Raw genomic sequence first — 19,229 nt, 5'->3', positions numbered from 1 at the left:
TTTTACCTCCCTCTCTATCCCGCCTGAAGCATCGATATCCTGGGATATTTAGTTGCCAATCATGCCCTTCCCTCAACCAAGTCTCAGTAATAGCAATAACATCATACTCCCAGGTACTAATCCAAGCCCTAAGTTCATCTGCCTTACCTACTACACTTCTTGCATTAAAACAAATGCACCTCAGACCACCAGTCCCTTTATATTCATCATCTGCTCCCTGCTTGCTCTTCCCCTTAGTCACACTGACTTCATTATCTAGTTCCTTACAGGCTTTTGTTACTACCTCCTTACTGTCAACTGACCTCAATTGGTTCCCATCCCCCTGCCACATTAGTTTAAACCCTCCCCAACAGCGTTAGCAAAAGCACCTCCAAGGACATTGGTTCCAGTCCGGCCCAGGTGTAGACCGTCCAATTTGTAATAGTTCCACTTCCCCCAGAACCGGTCCCAATGTCCCAAAAATCTGAACCCCTCCTTCCTGCACCATCTCTCAAGCCACGCATTCATCCTGACTATTCTTTCATTTTTACTCTGACTATCACGTGGCACTGGTAGTAATCCTGAGATTACTACCTCTGAGGTCCTACTTTTTAACTTGGCTCCGAACTCCCTAAACTCTGCTTGTAGGACCTCATCCCGTTTTTTACCTATATCATGAGTGCCTATGTGCACAATGACAACTGGCTGTTCACCCTCCCCCTTTAGAATGTTCTGCAGCCGATCTGAGACATCCCTGACCCGTGCACCTGGGAGGCAACATACCATTCGGGAGCCTCGTTTTCGACCACAGAACTGCCTATCTACTCCCCTTACAATCGAATCCCCTACGACTATAGCCCTTCCACTCTTTTTCCCGCCCTTCTGAACAGCAGAGCCAGCCACGGTGCCATGGACCTGGCTACTGCTGCCTTCCCCTGGTGAGCCATCTCCCTCAACAGTATCCAAAACGGTATACTTGTTTTGGAGGGAGATGACCGCAGGGGACTCCTGCGCTGCCTTCCTGCTCTTTCTCTGCCTTTTGGTCACCCATTCCCTTTCTCCCTCAGCAATCCTAATCTGCGGTGTGACCAATTCGCTAAACGTGCTATCCACGACCTCCTCAGCATCGCGCATGCTCCAAAGTGAGTCCATCCGCAGCTCGAGAGCCGTCATGCGGTCTAACAAGAGCTGCAGTTGGACACACTTCCTGCACGTGAAGGAGTCAGGGACATCAGCCATGTCCCTGAGCTCCCACATTGAGCAAGAGGAGCATGACACGGGTCTGAGATCTCCTGCCATTTTTAATCTTAAGCTTAACTTAGTTAAATGAAAAAGGAACGAAAAGTTTTTACCAATCACAATAAAACCAGAGAAATCGAAAAAGCCTTACCTTATAAACACCCCACCGAGTCCTTTTTTTTTGGTTAGAGGAGGAGGGCGGGTGGGAGACACGACAAGTGTGGTGTCTCGGGTTCAGAAACCGCCCAAATATATAGTGTTTTACTTACCCAGCAGCCCCCTGGCCTCCGCCGAAAAACAAAAGGAAATTAAATTTACTTTCAAACTGACCTTCCCAGCTGCTCACTCGCTCACACTCTGCTCCCGAAAAAGCTGCTGCAAAGGTGGTCAAAGCTGACTCATAGATGGCGTCTCTGATGTACTCCAGGGAGAATGCTGTCACTGAGACTGCCCTCAATGCAGCCCAGCCTCTACCAGTCATGGATGAGCTGGACATACAGCCAACCAAATCGGAACTCAGTGATGCCATTGATTCTCTAGATCGCGGAAAAGCCTCTGGGAAGGACAGCATTACCCCTGAAATAATCAAGCGTGCCAAGCCTGCTATACTCTCAGCACTACATGAACTGCTATGCCTGTGCTGGGACGAGGGAGCAGTACCCCAGGACATGCGCGATGCCAATATCATCACCCTCTATAAAAACAAAGGTGACCGCGGTGACTGCAACAACTACCGTGGAATCTCCCTGCTCAGCATAGTGGGGAAAGTCTTTGCTCGAGTCGCTCTGAACAGGCTCCAGAAGCTGGCCGAGCGCGTCTACCCTGAGGCACAGTGTGGCTTTCGTGCAGAGAGATCGACCATTGACATGCTGTTCTCCCTTCGTCAGATACAGGAGAAATGCCGTGAACAACAGATGCCGCTCTACATTGCTTTCATTGATCTCACCAAAGCCTTTGACCTCGTCAGCAGACGTGGTCTCTTCAGACTACTAGAAAAGATCGGATGCCCACCAAAGCTACTAAGTATCATCACCTCATTCCATGACAATATGAAAGGCACAATTCAACATGGTGGCTCCTCATCAGAGCCCTTTCCTATCCTGAGTGGTGTGAAACAGGGCTATGTTCTCGCACCCACACTTTTTGGGATTTTCTTCTCCTGCTGCTTTCACATGCGTTCAAATCCTCTGAAGAAGGAATTTTCCTCCACACAAGATCAGGGGGCAGGTTGTTCAACCTTGCCCGTCTAAGAGCGAAGTCCAAAGTACGGAAAGTCCTCATCAGAGAACTCCTCTTTGCTGACGATGCTGCTTTAACATCTCACACTGAAGAGTGCCTGCAGAGTCTCATCGACAGGTTTGCGACTGCCTGCAATGAATTTGGCCTAACCATCAGCCTCAAGAAAACGAACATCATGGGGCAGGATGTCAGAAATGCTCCATCCATCAATATTGGCGACCACGCTCTGGAAGTGGTTCAAGAGCTCACCTACCTAGGCTCAACTATCACCAGTAACCTGTCTCTAGATGCAGAAATCAACAAGCGCATGGGTAAGGCTTCCACTGCTATGTCCAGACTGGCCAAGAGAGTGTGGGAAAATGGCGCACTGACACGGAACACAAAAGTCCGAATGTATCAGGCCTGTGTCCTCAGTACCTTGCTCTACGGCAGCGAGGCCTGGACAACGTTTGCCAGCCAAGAGCGACGTCTCAATTCATTCCATCTTCGCTGCCTTCGGAGAATACTTGGCATCAGGTGGCAGGACTATATCTCCAACACAGAAGTCCTTGAAGCAGCCAACACCCCCAGCTTATACACACTACTGAGTCAGCGGCGCTTGAGCTGGCTTGGCCATGTGAGCCGCATGGAAGATGGCAGGATCCCCAAAGACACATTGTACAGCGAGCTCGCCACTGGTATCAGACCCACCGGCCGTCCATGTCTGCGCTTTTAAGACGTCTGCAAATGCGATATGAGATCGTGTGACATTGATCACAAGTCGTGGGAGTCAGTTGCCAGCATTCGCCAGAGCTGGCGGGCAGCCATAAAGACAGGGCTAAATTGTGGCGAGTCGAAGAGACTTAGTAGTTGGCAGGAAAAAAGACAGAGGCGCAAGGGGAGAGCCAACTGTGCAATAGCCCCGACAAACAAATTTCTCTGCAGCACCTGTGGAAGAGCCTGTCACTCCAGAATTGGCCTTTATAGCCACTCCAGGCGCTGCTTCACAAACCACTGACCACCTCCAGGCGCGTATCCATTGTCTCTCGAGATAAGGAGGCCCAAAAGAAAGAAAGAATAAATAAATTATTACCTCCCTAGGAAAGATAACACACACTTGTAACTTGTTTCTTGGAGCACTGCTGTGCTCAGTGTTTCACTTGCTGTCTGTCTTCATTTAGACAGTGAATTTAACTTGATTTTTCTTGACTTTCATCTCAACTAAAATTAATTCTTCACAATGACACTAATTTCATGAATTAAACTGTTACGGTTCATTGTCCTTGTTCACAACACCAGCTGCCCCTCCCCACCACTACGAAAGGTAGGCGGCATTTTTCAGGTAATTGTCCCAGATGACACTCACCAGTTTGGGAAAGGTTGGATGTGAATGTGTTATTAGCTGGGACTAAGGGTCACATTTTCTAGCTGAGTCCAATGCACTGCCATTGTGGTTGCTTTCCCCACAAGTCCAATGTTTTTTTCTAAGGAGAAGAGTAATGACTGTAGATGCAAATGTTTAGTAAGAGGGGTTGCTTGAGATATTTGGCTTAGGAGAATGCAGTGAAATAGAGTTTTAGAGCTGTGTATCAGAATTCATTGTTATCACCCATTTTTCACGAAAATAGTTCTTTGTTGTTTCTAGATTTTGTGTGTGTCCCTTTGAAACAAAAAGAAAAAAAACAAAATGGCACGGTTTGGAGCAGGAAACGTAGTGATAATGACCCAGCCTGTCTCCACAGGACAAAGGGATTGGAGCACCGGACTGTGCAGCTGTTGCGATGATTTTGGAATATGTAAGAAAATCCCTATCTATGTATATAGTTTTGGAACGTCTGACATAGTCATATTTAAATGTCTTTTCTGTTCTCTAGTTCATTTTCTGTTCTTTCAAACATCCTTTATCCTTTCCTATGTTACAAAAGTACCTCATTGTCTGTAAAGTGTTTGGGACATCCCGAGGACGTGAATTGCGCTACATAAATGCAATTTGTTTTCCTTTTGTTTATGTGACTATGGCCACTCTGTATACAAAAGTCTTAAAAAGCTGCATACAAATCACCCAGTAACCAAACCAGCCTATGGCTGTTTATCTGACATGCCTGTACAATATACGGAGCTGTTGTTTCATTAATTATTTAGATTCTTTCCACTACAAGGCCATTCAAATAGTAACTGCAGTTCAAAAAAGTCAAAATATTTTAATGCAAACAAAATTTAAGTAAAAGACTATCCCATTAAGAAAGGATTATGTAAATTAGCTGAGTGCAGCCTGTCCCCTTGCCTTGGGGCTGTACAATATATTAGTGGTGATCCTCATGGTAGTGGTAGGATCTGTGATCCTACCCTCCACCCTCGCTCCACTGATTAACTTTATTTGCCTGTAAGAGCATTATACAGGGCCAACTGTATCTGTTTCCAGCCCTGGAGGAAGTCAAAAGAGTATGTTACACGAATACTTATTACAATAAAAGCAAAATACTGCAGATGCTGGAAATCTGAAATAAAAACAGAAAGTGCTGGAAAAACTCAGCAGGTCTGGCAACATCTGTGGAGAGAGAAGCAGGGTTAACGTTTCAGGTCAGTGAACCTTCTTCAGAACTGGCAACTATCAGAAATGTAAAGGATTTTAAGCAAGTAAAGCGTGGGTGGGGCAACAGAAGTTCCAACTGTTTGGGTTAGAGTTTTTGATTTTTCTTGACTTTCAATTCATTCAGAAACTCCCCACAGCTCCCCTGATGACTTAGTGGGTGAACATATCACAAGTTGTGACACAAAGGCAAATAAACAAGAAAATCAAGAAAATCTCAAATAGAGTTAGTTGATCTCAGCCACAGCAGTAGTTGGGGTGCAGCAAATTACCTCAGAAATATGACTAAGGACAAGAAAATTGGACAACATTCCCAACCTTGGCTACTGTCAGCAACTCCAACTTGAAAGTGCATCTGTGGATGTCTGGTAAGGATAGGATTGAGCTCATTGTCTGGACTCAAGCATGAAGAATGGCTCCGTGAATGATGTACTGAGGAGCTGCTAATACCTGAAGAATTATAACCTAGTAAAGATAAAGAAATGAGCAATAGGAGGAAAATTGGACGAAAAATCCTTCCCTCAAAATATTTTGAAAGCTCAGCAGCCCAACTTATGATTCAATTTATACAGAATAAATGCCCAGAATTTCCATCAGGGTTTCTCAATCTCCTGCCGTAACTTTATTGGAAGATTGGTGGATACCTTGGAGAAACGGCATAAACTGCAGTGTTACTATAGGGTTTCCACTGGAAATGGCAGGCGATTGGGAAAACTCCCATGGAAATTCCATCCCAAGTTCTTTAAATGCTTTGGACAATATTTTCTCAATTTGTAATCTGTATACGGACAGGATCAAGGCACAATGTCCCATTCTATTGATCACTATAAACTTTAGAACTGTGCCTGGGAACTGATTGAAAAGACTAATTTCAATATTTTTCTATACTGCAAATATAACCCTGCAAATGACTGTAGGTATGGTTATATTCATGCTTAACGTGTGTCTATCAAATTCTTCAATCAAAAAAAACAGTGAAAGGAGTTTGATAGGAGTACATTAAGCATTTGCATCATAGGCTGTAAAATAAGGACAACATTCCTTTCATTGTAAAGTGTTCTATCTCGACTCCCACTACAATACAACTAACTTCTGCCATTGGACTACTACTTGGTTGTTAGAAACCACCATTCTAAACTCCATGCACATATGTAGGTGTCAACTCATTGCTCAGTGGTAACATTATCCCCTCTGGATCAGAGCTTTGTGGGTTCAAATCCCACTTCTGAGACTTGAGTACAAAGTCTATGCTGATACTCTGGTGCTGCACTGCTGGAGGTTCTACCTTTTGGATTAGGTATTAAACAGATGCCCTGCCTTCCCTCAGGTGGCTGTAAATAATCTTAGTGTTAGTGGAAGAAAAGCACTGGGACTTCTCCCCAGTGTCCTGGTCAATATTTATCCCTCAACAACGTAACAGATTATCTGGTCATTAACTTGTTGCTGTCTGTGGGACCTTGTGGGATGCAAATTGGCTGCTGCATTTCCTATGTTACAACAGGGACTACACTTCAAAAGTACTTAATTGTTTTGGGATGTCCTGAGGTCATGAAAGGTATATAATTAATGCAAATCTTACCATCACTACTTCTCTCAACCCCTCCATTGCCACCAACATCCATTGTAGACAAGCTACAATTTCAGGATTGAAGTCATTATCTTCAGCCCCCAACCCAAGTTTTGTTCCCTTGCCACTGATTCCATCCCTCCTCTTGGCCATTGTTTCAGGTTGGACCAGATTGTTTGCAACCTCAGCATCCTTTTTGGACCTTGTACTGAGCTTCCGATCCCATATCCTCACCATCACTAGGACTGCCCGCTTCTAACTCCATAACATCGCTTCTCTCTGCTTCTGCCTCAGCTTATCTGTTGCCAAAAGCCTTATCCAGGCTTTTGTACCTGCAGACTCAACTATTCTAATGTTCTCCTGGCTGGCCCCGAATCTTCCACCTCCATTAACGTAAGCTCATTTTAAACTCTATTGCCCTTATCGTAGCCCACGCCAAGTCTCGCTCATCCATTTCCCCTGTGCTCATTAAACGACATTGGATCCCGGTCCACTCATGCTTTCATTTTAAAATTCTCATCCTCCTGTCCAAATCCCTCATGGCCTCACCCCTCTCTATCTCTATAACCTCCTCCAGCTCTCCAACCCTCTGAGAACTCTGCGTTCCTCCAACTCTGGCCTGTGTACATCCCCAACTTCACCCCAGCACTGATGGCTGTGCATTCAGCCATTTAGGTTCTAAGCTCTGGAATGATCTTCCATCCCTCGCTGTCTCTCCAGCTCTGTTTCTCTCGCTGCTTCTATAAGATTCAACTTAAAACCTACCTCTTTTACCAGGCTTTTAGACACCCATCTTAATATCCTCTTTGATGGTGTCACTTTTTGTCTGATTATGCTCCTGTGAAGCACCTTGGGATGTTTTTCTACATTAATGACACTATATAAATGCAACTTGTTTAAAAATATCTGATTTTAACAAAGACAAAATCCTACTTTCTTGTGTAAAAGAAACATCAATTCTTCAGGGAAAAAAAGTACAAACTATTGTTGTTCTAGCCAGAGTCATTGCTCTCTATTAAAGAGAGACAGTTGGTGATGTATAGCTTGAGAGTCACTACTCCTCAAGTGTGGGGTAAGGTGAGCAACTAGGCCTCCATGAACTACCACAGCTAGTATGGGGACTGAACCCAGGTTGTTGGTGGTTTTCTACATTACATACTAGCTAGCCAGCCAACTGAGACCACCACCCACCCCCTGCCTCCCCACCCCCCCACTACACCCCCTGCCCAGTGCCAGCTATTAAAGACAGGAATTTTACTGAAGCAGAAAAGTAAGGCTTGGTCACTACTGTCAGTTAAATGGTGCATCTCATTCAGTTACAGTAATGAGAGTTTGTACACAAAAAACAAAATACTGCTGATGTTCAAATCTGAAAAAGAACAGAAAATGCTAGAAACACTCAGCAGGTTTAGCAGCATCAGTGGAAAATGCACCATCATTTTGAGTGAGGATGTTTTTTTCAAATTTGTGTTTTGAAGTATAATCTGCACCCAAAACATTAATTTCTCTCCAACAGAATTTGAGATATCTTTGTATTTTATGCTGTCTCTTGTTATTTCTAGGTTGCTGTGGTTTGTTCTGTACAATTTGCCTTGGCTGTCAAATTGCAGGAAACATGGGCGAGTGTTGTCTCTGTGGTACTTCCATGGCCATGAGAACTCTCGTCAGAACAAAATACAACATTTCTGTAAGTAGGTCAGATTATAAAAATATATAAAAGGATGAAATAAGAAAAAGCCATTTGGTTCTTAAGCCCATATTTTTTTAAAACAGAACATCTATCCTATTATAGATGCTACCCTTCTCATTTAATTTCCTGAGGGAAAATTCTGCATAAATATTCCTTGATTCCCAAAGATAAATAAGCAAAACTCCAGAATATTTATTTATTGTCACATGTTCATAATTAAACTTTGACCTGCCAATCTCCAGAAACCATTCTTACTCCAACCACCAGCCCCCAACACAATAGCACAGGAACTTGTGGAGAATTTGTCATGTCAATCTGTACCTATCCCTATCATTACCGATCCCATTCCCAACAGATACTTATCCAGCTCCTATCTGAAGATATAATCCACAAATGCTTTTGCTAGAAAGTTATTCTACATATCTACCACTTTATATGGAAAATGTTTCTTCTAATCTTTAGTCTTGCATGAAGCTCATCCTTTTTAAACCTGGGCCATTTAGTTTTGCATTTGCAAATTAAATCAAATAGCTTATTTACAGAGACATCACCTCTGCCCTTCAGTATTCTAAATATATGGATCATGTCCCTTTCTCATTTTCTTTTTCAATGAAAACAATATCAGCTCTGCAAGTTTTTTGCACCACACCATCCTCCTCCAACTCCTCTCCTTCATTGTCCAGCTGAGTAGGACTGTATTTACCTGGTTCCATTCTTAACTATTGAGTCATAGTCAGAATACCTTCTGCAATGGTTTCTCTTCTCACCCCCCTCTGGCAGCTCTGGATTCCTCCAAGGATCTATCCTTAGCCCCCTCCTATTTCTCATCTACATGCCGCTGCTTAGCAACATCATCCAAAAACATATCAGATTCCGCATGTATACTGACGACACTCAGCTATGCCTCATCGCCACCTCTTTCAAGCCCTTCACTGACTCTATGTTGTCAGATCCAGTCCTTGATGGGCTGAAAATTCCTTGACTTAATCACTGGGAATACTGAAGCCATTGTCTTTGAACCCCACCACAAACTCTATCCCCTAGTGACCAATTCCAGCCCTTTCCTGGTCACTATGTCAGACTGAACCAGACAGTTCATAACCTTGTCCTATTTGACCCTGAACTTGCAACCTCATATCCTCTCCATTACAAAGACCTTTACTTCCACCTCTTTACTATTGTCTGTCTCCACCTCGCCTCAGCTTATCTGTTGCTGAAACCCTCATCCATACTTCTGCTACCTACAGACGTGACTATGCCAATGCTCTCCCGGTCAGCCTCTCATCTTCCATCCTCAATGAACTTAAGCTCAGCCAAAACTCTACTACCCATGTTCTAACTCATATCTAGTCACACACACAGAATAATACAGTGCAGAAGAGGCCCTTTGGCCCATCGTGTCTGCACCGATGCATTAAAACACCTGACCTGTCTACCTAATCCCATTTGCCAGCACTTGGCCCATAGCCTTGAATGTTATGACGTGCCAAGTGCTCATCCAAGGACTTTTTAAAGGATGTAGTCCCATACACCCATCACCCCTGTACTCGCTGATCTGCATGGGCTCCAGGTCCACCGATACCTTGATTTTTAAAATCCTTATTCTTGTTTTCAAATCCCTCCATGTCTTTGCCCGTCCCTATCTCTGTAACGTCCTCCAGTCCTACAATCCTCCCAGAACTCTGCATTCCTCCAAATCTCACCTCTTGTGTATTCCCCACTTCTTTTTCTCCACCATTGGCAAGTGTACCTTGTCATCTAGACTTTAAGCTCACTGTGTCAATGTTTGTTTGATTATACTTCTGTACAGTGCCTTGCTACATTTACTATATTAAAGATGCAATATAAATGCAAGTTGTATAAATTTGAATTTTATGTTCCAGAATCATTGTTGTCACTCTTCCTGAACCCTCTCTAACATATCAATGTCTGTTTGAAGTTTTACTGTTTCATAATACAATGATTGAACCATTTCAGAGCACATACTGTAGCTCTGTGTTCCTGCAGTCAGTAAGTACATACGGTTGCATACTGACAACCAACACCATAAAGCAAGGCTGGTTTGTTGTGGCATTAATGTCTTCAAAAGACTTCATAATTTTCGGTAATCCCTTATTACTTTATTATTTTAACATATTTTTATTTAATTTTTTATACAATCCAGTAAAATTAACAATGAAAGAAATGCATACAAACCAGAAGTCTATCAGTACAAGCATGGTTAAACCAGAACTTGAGGACTAGCAAGATAGTGATAAGAAACTTGGGACTGAAGCCTGAGAGTGATACAAATGACTGGGAATAAATGGGTAAATATTTAACTGAGAATTATAGGAGATGACACATAAAACAATACAGCATTTTCCTTTTTCAAATATTATGAAAGAGCTCCACCAATGAAACTAGGGTACAGCTTTATCTGTACATAGCTTGTAATCCTGAACGTAAACCCAACTTTGTCTAGAAACAGGTCAGAAAGAAAGTAATATAAATCCCTCAACTGAAAAGCAAAACAGTATAGGGGAAATTTTTAGTTCTCCTTCATTTTTAGGTTTTTCAGGTTTCTCTCCCTTCTTTCCTCATAATTTAAATGGCAAAATTTCACAGTTTTATTTAATGTAAGTCTTTCAGTGATGTCACAGATATACATAAACTAGTTTCCTAAGAAACAATTGTATATAGGAAGTGGGTGGTCTTGGAGTAAGCATCCTTCAGAGAGGCTGGTTCATTTACTAGAAGAAGCATGGACTATTGATAATGGAGCCTCAACTAAGGGAAAAACAGGACAGTTCCTAATGGAGACTGGAATATCCAGCAGAAGAAACCTGGAAATCTGCAAGCTGTTGCTAAGGACCCAGGAACACCCATCAGAGGACACAATGATCACTAATGAGGGAGTCTCATGCCCATGAGAGAAGTCCACTGGATTGATGCAAAGACCATCAGATGTAATCTTTAACAGAGCAAAGCAGTAGTATTGATGACAGTTTTTACCTTCTAATCTTAAATCACTAATATACCAGAGAAATCTGCAGCATCTTGGGTTCACTAGGATTTTGGTCAACTACGTCTCCAAGTCCAGGCATGATAACTTATCTGGCATAGGATATAACAAATCATTAATCACTTCTAACACACTAATCTGATATATTAGAATTTTGCATGATGTCTGCATAATATTTAATGCATTTGCCTATGTAACAACAGGCAGGACATTGCAAAAACATTTCTTATGCGAAGGACTTTGAATGCTGTGTGGTAACAAGGTGCCATATAAATACAATTAATTATTGCATTATATTGGAAGGGTGAAAAATTCAATTTTAGATACAGGAAAAAGTGACATTATCAGCTGGCATTCCTCTCAGACTAAGGAATAACAATGAAGTCTAGAGCCCAGATCAACCTAAACCCATTGTTTCCCTCTCCCACACCCAAGCTGCACAAGAAGAAGTGGATTGATGACAAAATAAAGAGAGATTGCGGAAATATATAAAAATAAGTACGAGTAGCTGTGAATATGTTAGTGTTTATTTATTGTACTTTTTAAATTTTTTTACAGGGATCCCTCTGCAATGATTACTGGAACTCTGTATGTTGCCTCCCATGCTCTCTTTGCCAAATTAAAAGAGAAATAAATAATCAAGGCCGAATTAGATAGAGGTTTTCTGGATATATTGCAGATCATATGGTAAGTAGAGGAAACCAGTTAAAAATCTTCTGTGTCAGGTTGGCTCAATTGGCAGTACTGTCATCTTGAATCAAAAGCTTGAGGATTCAAGACCCACTTCAGGATATACATAGAAAATCAAGATCAACATGAGATTAATATCTCAGATAAGACAATAAACTAAGGTTCCATCTGCTCAATCAGTGAAATGTTAAAGATTCTATGGTACTATTCAGAAAATAGTGGGAAGATTCTCCTGGGGAACTTCCCTTTTTCCCTATCATCTCCAGCAAAACAGATTAACTGATCACTCATCTTATTATTCTTTGTGGGACTTAGTCGTGCACAAAAGTCTGCTCTGTTTAGACTGATACATGAAGGATGTGCAGTTAGGCAAAGTACCAGAGACTGCTAGTGCCTGTGGAAGCATAAGGTCAGCGCCAACAGAAGAGTTAGAAGGGAAGAGGAGTACTTTTCTATCAGTTTCAGAAGGTGAAATTGAGGTCGTAGATCAGCCTTGATTATATTGAATGGTGGAGAAGGCTTAAAGGGCTGAATGGCCGACTTCTGCCCCTATTTCTTATGTTCTGTAAATGTTCATACAAAATGCTTTACTTTGATTTTATTCTTACTTTCCACTAATGAGCTTTCTTTACTGGCAGGTATAATTCCTCTGATACAAAATGAAGATTGATGGAATGAGCAACGGAAGCAAACAAATCAAACATTGCAGCAACAACTGATTAAAATCTGACACACAATATTTCAGTAATTTCTTTTTCCTTTAAAATTTTTTAGTCATCGCCCTGAGATGTTTATCCCCAGAGTCACATACTATTTCATAGCCTGCATGGGAACTCTCCTCAGCTTGTACCAGCGATGCTCTGGATCTGCTCTCGAGATGTACAGAACAGTGCCACAGATTTTCTCTCTGATGGAAGAGTTCATTTCCCCAAAATGTAGATAAAATCAATGTTGTTGAAAGAAACAGACCAACTCAAAACCAGGCTGATCCAAGTTAGACAAAAATCAGATGTTAGTGAATGAACCCAGAATAGCCCAATTAAACTTGCTTCAAACTGAGAATTCATTTCTTCACGTCAGATCTCAAATCTGCAATTTTCTAGAATTATTTTGCAGTCATTTCCCATGAAGCCCCCAAATGTGAAACTAGTTTCATTCAATGAACATTCTTTGTTGTTTTTTTCATATTTAATAGCACATAGATCATGAAATTAAAACAAAAATAATGCTTTTCAAAGAAAAGTCACTCGTACAGCAACAATTCGAATGACCTGAATGATCACATTGACAGTATAAAAAAATGATGACTGCTACATTGCTGAATCTGCCCCAAAATGCAATTTCTCCCGACCAACCCACCCCACCTCCCACCCAGGACTGGAATTTCTATCCTTAAATGTCCTCTCGCAGCATACTGAGTTTCTGTTAAATTCTGCAATACAGAAGGAAAACGGCCTCCTTATGTCATCTTTAGAATACCCAATAAACCAAGAAAAGAGAAAAATGGTTATTATTGTGTACAACTGTTTTGAGAAATTGCAGATTACAGCAAATCCAGTGTAATTAATTTTGTATTCAAATAAAAACAATACAAATTTAACTTTGTATGTTTTACTATAAGAATCATTTAGAATGGTGGGTGCTATGAGACCAGAACATCATAGAAATGTTGGTACAAATGGAAGGCATTCAGCCCATCGTGCCTGTGCTGGTGCGAGCTCACATAAGAACTATCTATTCTAATCCCATTTCCTTGCTCTTTCCAGATACAGTCTGAAGTGTGCATATTTAATTAAGCCTGATTAGCTGTCAGATATTCTTTCAACGATGTGCTAAGTGTTATTCCCACTGAACACCTCTGGCAATGAAAATGAACTATTGCAATTGTGGACCATCATTCCTTCAAGTTTAATGCTAGTTGGATATTTTAAAAAATTAACATTTAAAATCGCAAATTTTTTAACTTTTCCTTTCTATCTTTTCACTCTCTCTTAATCCAATATTTCTTTCCCTTTCTTCATTTCTCTTTCTGTACCTGGAATCAAAAAGTTGATAAAAAGGAAAAAAAATAGAATGAGAGGAAACTAGCCAGCAATATAAAAACAGATTGCAAGAGCTTTTATAAGTACATAAAAAGGAAGAGAGTAGCTAAAGTAGATGTTGGTCCCTTAGAGGCAGAGATGGAGAAATCATCATGGGGAATTAAGAAATGGCAGAGGCATTGAACAAATATTTTGTGTCTGTCTTCACAGTAAAAGACACAAGTTCCATACCAGAAATAGGCAGTCACAAAGGTGCTAAAAAGAGTGAGAAAATTAAGGATATTGATATCAGCCGAGAAAAAGTATTGGCGAAACTTGAGGGACTAAAATCTGACAAGTCCCCAGGACCAGATGTCCTTCATCCTAGGGTTCTAAAAGAGATAGCTGCAGAGATAGTGGATGTGCTGGCTATGATTTTCCAGAATTCCTTAGATTCAGGAATGGTCCCATCAGATTGGAAGTTGGCAAACGTTACACCGCTTTTCAAGAAAGGAGGCAGAGAGAAAACAGGGAACAACAGGCCAGTTAGCCTAACATCAGTCATTGGGAAGATGCTGGAAGCTTTTATTAAAGAAGTCTTGACATTGCACTTGGGAAAGCATAGTATGATTAGAACAAGTCAGCGTCGTTTTACTAAAGGGAAATCCAGTTTGACAAAGTTATTAGAGTTTTTTGAGGCTGTAACAAAGGTAGATAAAGGGGAAGCAGTAGATGTAGTATACCTGGATTTTCAAAAGGCATTCGATAAGGTGCCGCAAAAAACTAATAGGCAAGATAAGGGCTCATGGTGTTGGGGGTAATATGGTTAGCGGATTGGTAAACAGAGAGGAAGTAAAGAGTGGGCATAAATACAGCATTTTCAAGTTGGCAGGCAGTGAACAGTGGGGTGCCACAAGGATCAGTACTGGGGCCTCAGCTATTTACAGTCTATATTCATGACTTGGATGAAGAGACAGAGAGTAATGTATCTAAGTTTGCTGATGATACAAAGCTCAGTGGAAAGGTAAGCTGCAGGGAGGACTTAGAGAGGCTGCAAAGTGAGACAGACAGGTTAAGTGAGCGAGCAACAAGAACAAAAGAACAAAGAACAGTACAGCACAGGAATAGGCCATTCGGCCCTCCAAGCCTGCGCCAATCTTGATGCCTGCCGAAAATAAAACCTTCTGCACTTCCGGGGACCGTATCCTTCTATTCCCATCCTATTCATGTATTTGTCAAGATGCCTCTTAAACGTCACTATCGTACCTGCTTCCACCACCTCCCCCAGCAGCAAGTTCCAGGCACTCACCACCCTCTGTGTAAAGAACTTGCCTCGCACATCCCCTCTAAACTTTGCCCCTCTCACCTTAAATCTATGTCCCCTAGTAACTGACTCTTCCACCCTGGCAAAAAGCTTCAGACTATCCACACTGTCCATGCCACTCATAACTTTATAAACCTCTATCATGTCCCCCCTCCATCTCCGTCATTCCAGTGAAAACGATCCGAATTTATCCAACCTCTCCTCATAGCTAATGCCCTCCAGACCAGGCAACATCCTGGTAAACCTCTTCTGTACCCTCTCCAAAGCCTCCACGTCCTTCTGGTAGTGTGGCGACCAGAATTGCACGCAATATTTTAAGTGTGGCCTAACTAAAGTTCTGCACAGCTGCAGCATGACTTGCCAATTCTTATACTCTATGCCCCGACCGATGAAGGCAAGCATGCCGTATGCCTTCTTGACTACCTTATCCAGCTGCGTTGCCAATTTCAGTGACCTGTGGACCTGGACGCCCAGATCTCTCTGCCTGTCAATACTCCTAAGGGTTCTGCCATTTACTGTATATTTCCCACCTGCATTAGACCTTCCAAAATGCATTACCTCACATTTGTCTGGATTAAACTCCATCTGCCATTTCTCCGCCCAAGTCTCCAACCGATCTATATCCTGCTCTATCCTCTGACAATCCTCAACACTATCCGCAACTCCACCAACCTTTGTGTCGCCCACAAACTTACTAATCAGACCAGCTACATTTTCCTCCAAATCATTTATATATACTACAAAGAGCACAGGTCCCAGCACTGATCCCTGCGGAACACCACTAGTCACATCCCTCCATTCAGAAAAGCACCCTTCCACTGCTACCCTCTGTCTTCTATGACCGAGTCAGTTCTGTATCCATCTTGCCAGCTCACCTCTGATCCCGTGTGACTTCACCTTTTGTACCAGTCTGCCATGAGGGACCTTGTCAAAGGCTTTACTGAAGTCCATATGGATAACATCCACTGCCCTTCCTTCATCAATCATCTTTGTCACTCCCTCAAAAAACTCAATCAAATTAGTGAGACATGACCTCCCCTTCACAAAACCATGCTGCCTCTCGCTAATAAGTCCATTTGATTCCAAATGGGAGTAAATCCTGTCCCGAAGAATCCTCGCTAATAATTTCCCTACCACTGATGTAAGGCTCACCGGCCTATAATTTCCTGGATTATCCTTGCTACCCTTCTTAAACAAAGGAACAACATTGGCTATTCTCCAGTCCACTGGGACCTCACCTGTAGCCAATGAGGATGCAAAGATTTCTGTCAAGGCCCCAGCAATTTTCTTCCCTTGCCTCCCTCAGTATTCTGGGGTAGCTCCCATCAGGCCCTGGGGACTTATCTACCTTAATGCTTTGCAAGACACCCAACACCTCCTCCTTTTTGATAATGAGATGTCTGAGACTATCTACACTCCCTTCCCTAGGCTCATCATGCACCAAGTCCTTCTCTTTGGTAAATACTGATGCAAAGTACTCATTTAGTACCTCGCCCATTTCCTCTGGCTCCACACGTAGATTCCCTTCTCTGTCCTTGAGTGGGCCAACCCTTTCCCTGGTTACCCTCATGCTCTTTATATACGTATAAAAAGCCTTGGGATTTTCCTTAATCCTGTTTGCCAATGACTTTTCATGACCCCTTTTAGCCCTCCTAACTCCTTGCTTAAGTTCCTTCCTACTGTCTTTATATTCCTCAAGGGATTCGTCAGTTCCTAGCCTTCCAGCCCTGACGAATGCTTCCTTTTTCTTTTTGACAAGGCTCACAATATCCCACGTTATTCAAGGTTCCCGAAACTTGCCAAACTTATCCTTCTTCCTCACAGGAACATGCTGGTCCTGGATTCCAATCAACTGACGTTTGAAAGACTCCCACATGTCAGATGTTGATTTACCCTCAAACAGCCACCCCCAATCTAAATTCTTCAGTTCCTGCCTAATATTGTTATAATTTGCCTTCCCCCAATTTAGCACCTTCACCCGAGGACCACACTTATCCTTATTCACAAGTACCTTAAAACTTAAGGAATTATGGTCACTGTTCCCGAAATGCCCCCCTACTGAAACTTCGACCACCTGGCCGGGCTCATTCCCCAATACCAGGTCCAGTACAGCCCCATCCCTAGTTGGACTATCTATATATTGTTTCAAGAAGCCCTCCTGGATGCTCCTTACAAATTCTGCCCCATCCAAGCCCTAGCAATAAGTGAGTCCCAGTCAATATAAGGGAAGTTAAAATCACCCAACACTACAACTCTGTTACCTTTACATCTTTCCAAAATCTGTCTACATATCTGCTCCGCTACCTCCCGCTGGCTGTTGGGAGGCCTGTAGTAAACCCCCAACATCGTGACTGCACCCTTCCTATTCCTGAGCTCCACCCATATTGCCTCGCTGCACGACCCCTCCGAGGTGTCCTCCCTCAGTACAGCTGTGATATTCTCCTTAACAAGCAATGCAACTCCCCCACCCCTTTTACATCCCCCTCTATCCCGCCTAAAGCTTCTAAATCCTGGAACATTTAGCTGCCAATCCTGTCCTTCCCTCAACCAAGTCTCTGTAATAGCAACAACATCATAGTTCCAAGTACGAATCCAAGCTCTAAGTTCATCTGCCTTACCTGTTATACTTCTCGCATTGAAACAAATGCACTTCAGACCACCAGTCCCGCTGTGCTCCGCAACATCTCCCTGCCTGCTCTTCCTCTCAGTCTTACTGGCCTTATTTACTCGTTCCCCCTCATTTATTTCACTTGCTGTCCTACTGCTCTGGTTCCCACTCCCCTACCACACTAATTTAAACTCTCCCGAGTGATGCTAGCAAACCTCGCAGCCAGGATATTTGTGCCCCTCCAGTTTAGATGCAACCCGTCCTTCTTTTACAGGTCCCATCTGTCCCTGAAGAGATCCCAATGGTCCAGATATCTGAAACGCTCCCTTCTACACCAGCTGTTCAGCCACGTGTTTCACTGCACTATCCTCCTGTTTCTAGCCTCACTGGCACATGGCACAGGGAGTAATCCAGAGATTACAACCCTAGAGGTCCTGTCTTTTAACTTTCTACCTAACTCCCTAAACTTCCCCTGCAGGACCTCGTCACTCTTCCTGCCTATGTCATTGGTACCAATGTGTACCACAACCTCTGGCTGTTCACCCTCCCCCTTCAGAAAGCCCCCTGTCCATTCAGAGACATCCTTGACCCTGGCACCAGGGAGGTAACATACCATCCTGGAGTCTCTTTCATGTCCACAGAAGCGCCAATCTGTGCCCTTGACTATAGAGTCCCCTATAACTATTGCTCTTCTGCGCTTTGTCCCTCCCTGCTGAAAAACAGTGCCAGCCGTGGTGCACTGTTCTGGCTGCTGCTGTTTTCCCCTGATAGGCCATTCCCCCCAACAGTATCCAAAACGGTATACTTGTTAGAGACGGGGATAGCCACAGGGGATTCCTGCACTGACTGCCTGCCCCTTCTAGCGGTCCCCCATCTATCTGCCTGCACCTTGAGTGTAACCACTTCTCTAAAACCCATGTCTATGTCACTTTCTGCCACCTGCATGCTCCTAAGTGCATCCAGTTGCCGCTCCAACCGATCCATACGGTCTGTGAGGAGCTGCAACTGGGTACACTTCCTGCAGATGTAGTCGTCCGGAACGCTGAAAGCGTCACAGACCTCCCACATCTCACAGGTGAAGCACTTCACCCCTCTAACTGACATTTCTAGCACTAATTAATAAATTAATTTAAAATAAATAAATACTTATTAAATCCTTACTAAATTGTTATAATTAACTATATGGTCCCTAGTGCTAGATTCCTACTATAAATATTAAATGCTAAGTAAATACTTTAATCTCCTCCCTCTGGTTTAGTTACTCTATTTGTTAGTTAATTAGGGTTTTAATCAATTTTT

At 42.8% G+C, this 19,229-nt stretch overlaps 1 protein-coding gene across 2 annotated transcripts in view; it reads left to right on the top strand.

Moving 5' to 3' along the window:
- Nucleotides 1-12,766, top strand: part of plac8.2 (placenta associated 8, tandem duplicate 2) — a 139,148-nt gene extending 126,382 nt beyond the window's left edge. For both annotated transcript variants that reach the window (XM_068014071.1, XM_068014016.1), the window contains exons 2-5: nt 4,082-4,232; nt 8,156-8,280; nt 11,846-11,974; nt 12,616-12,766. In XM_068014071.1, coding sequence (XP_067870172.1) covers nt 4,124-4,232; nt 8,156-8,280; nt 11,846-11,944 — 333 coding nt within the window. In that variant the 5' untranslated portion in view covers nt 4,082-4,123 and the 3' untranslated portion in view covers nt 11,945-11,974; nt 12,616-12,766. The remainder of the gene's footprint in view (nt 1-4,081; nt 4,233-8,155; nt 8,281-11,845; nt 11,975-12,615) is intronic.
- Nucleotides 12,767-19,229: the final 6,463 nt, after the last annotated feature.

This window comes from Heterodontus francisci, chromosome 1, assembly GCF_036365525.1.
Source record: "Heterodontus francisci isolate sHetFra1 chromosome 1, sHetFra1.hap1, whole genome shotgun sequence".
NCBI lineage: Eukaryota > Metazoa > Chordata > Chondrichthyes > Heterodontiformes > Heterodontidae > Heterodontus > Heterodontus francisci.
The sequence above is the reverse complement of the archived record's forward strand: the minus strand, read 5'-3'. Positions and strand labels throughout refer to the sequence as shown.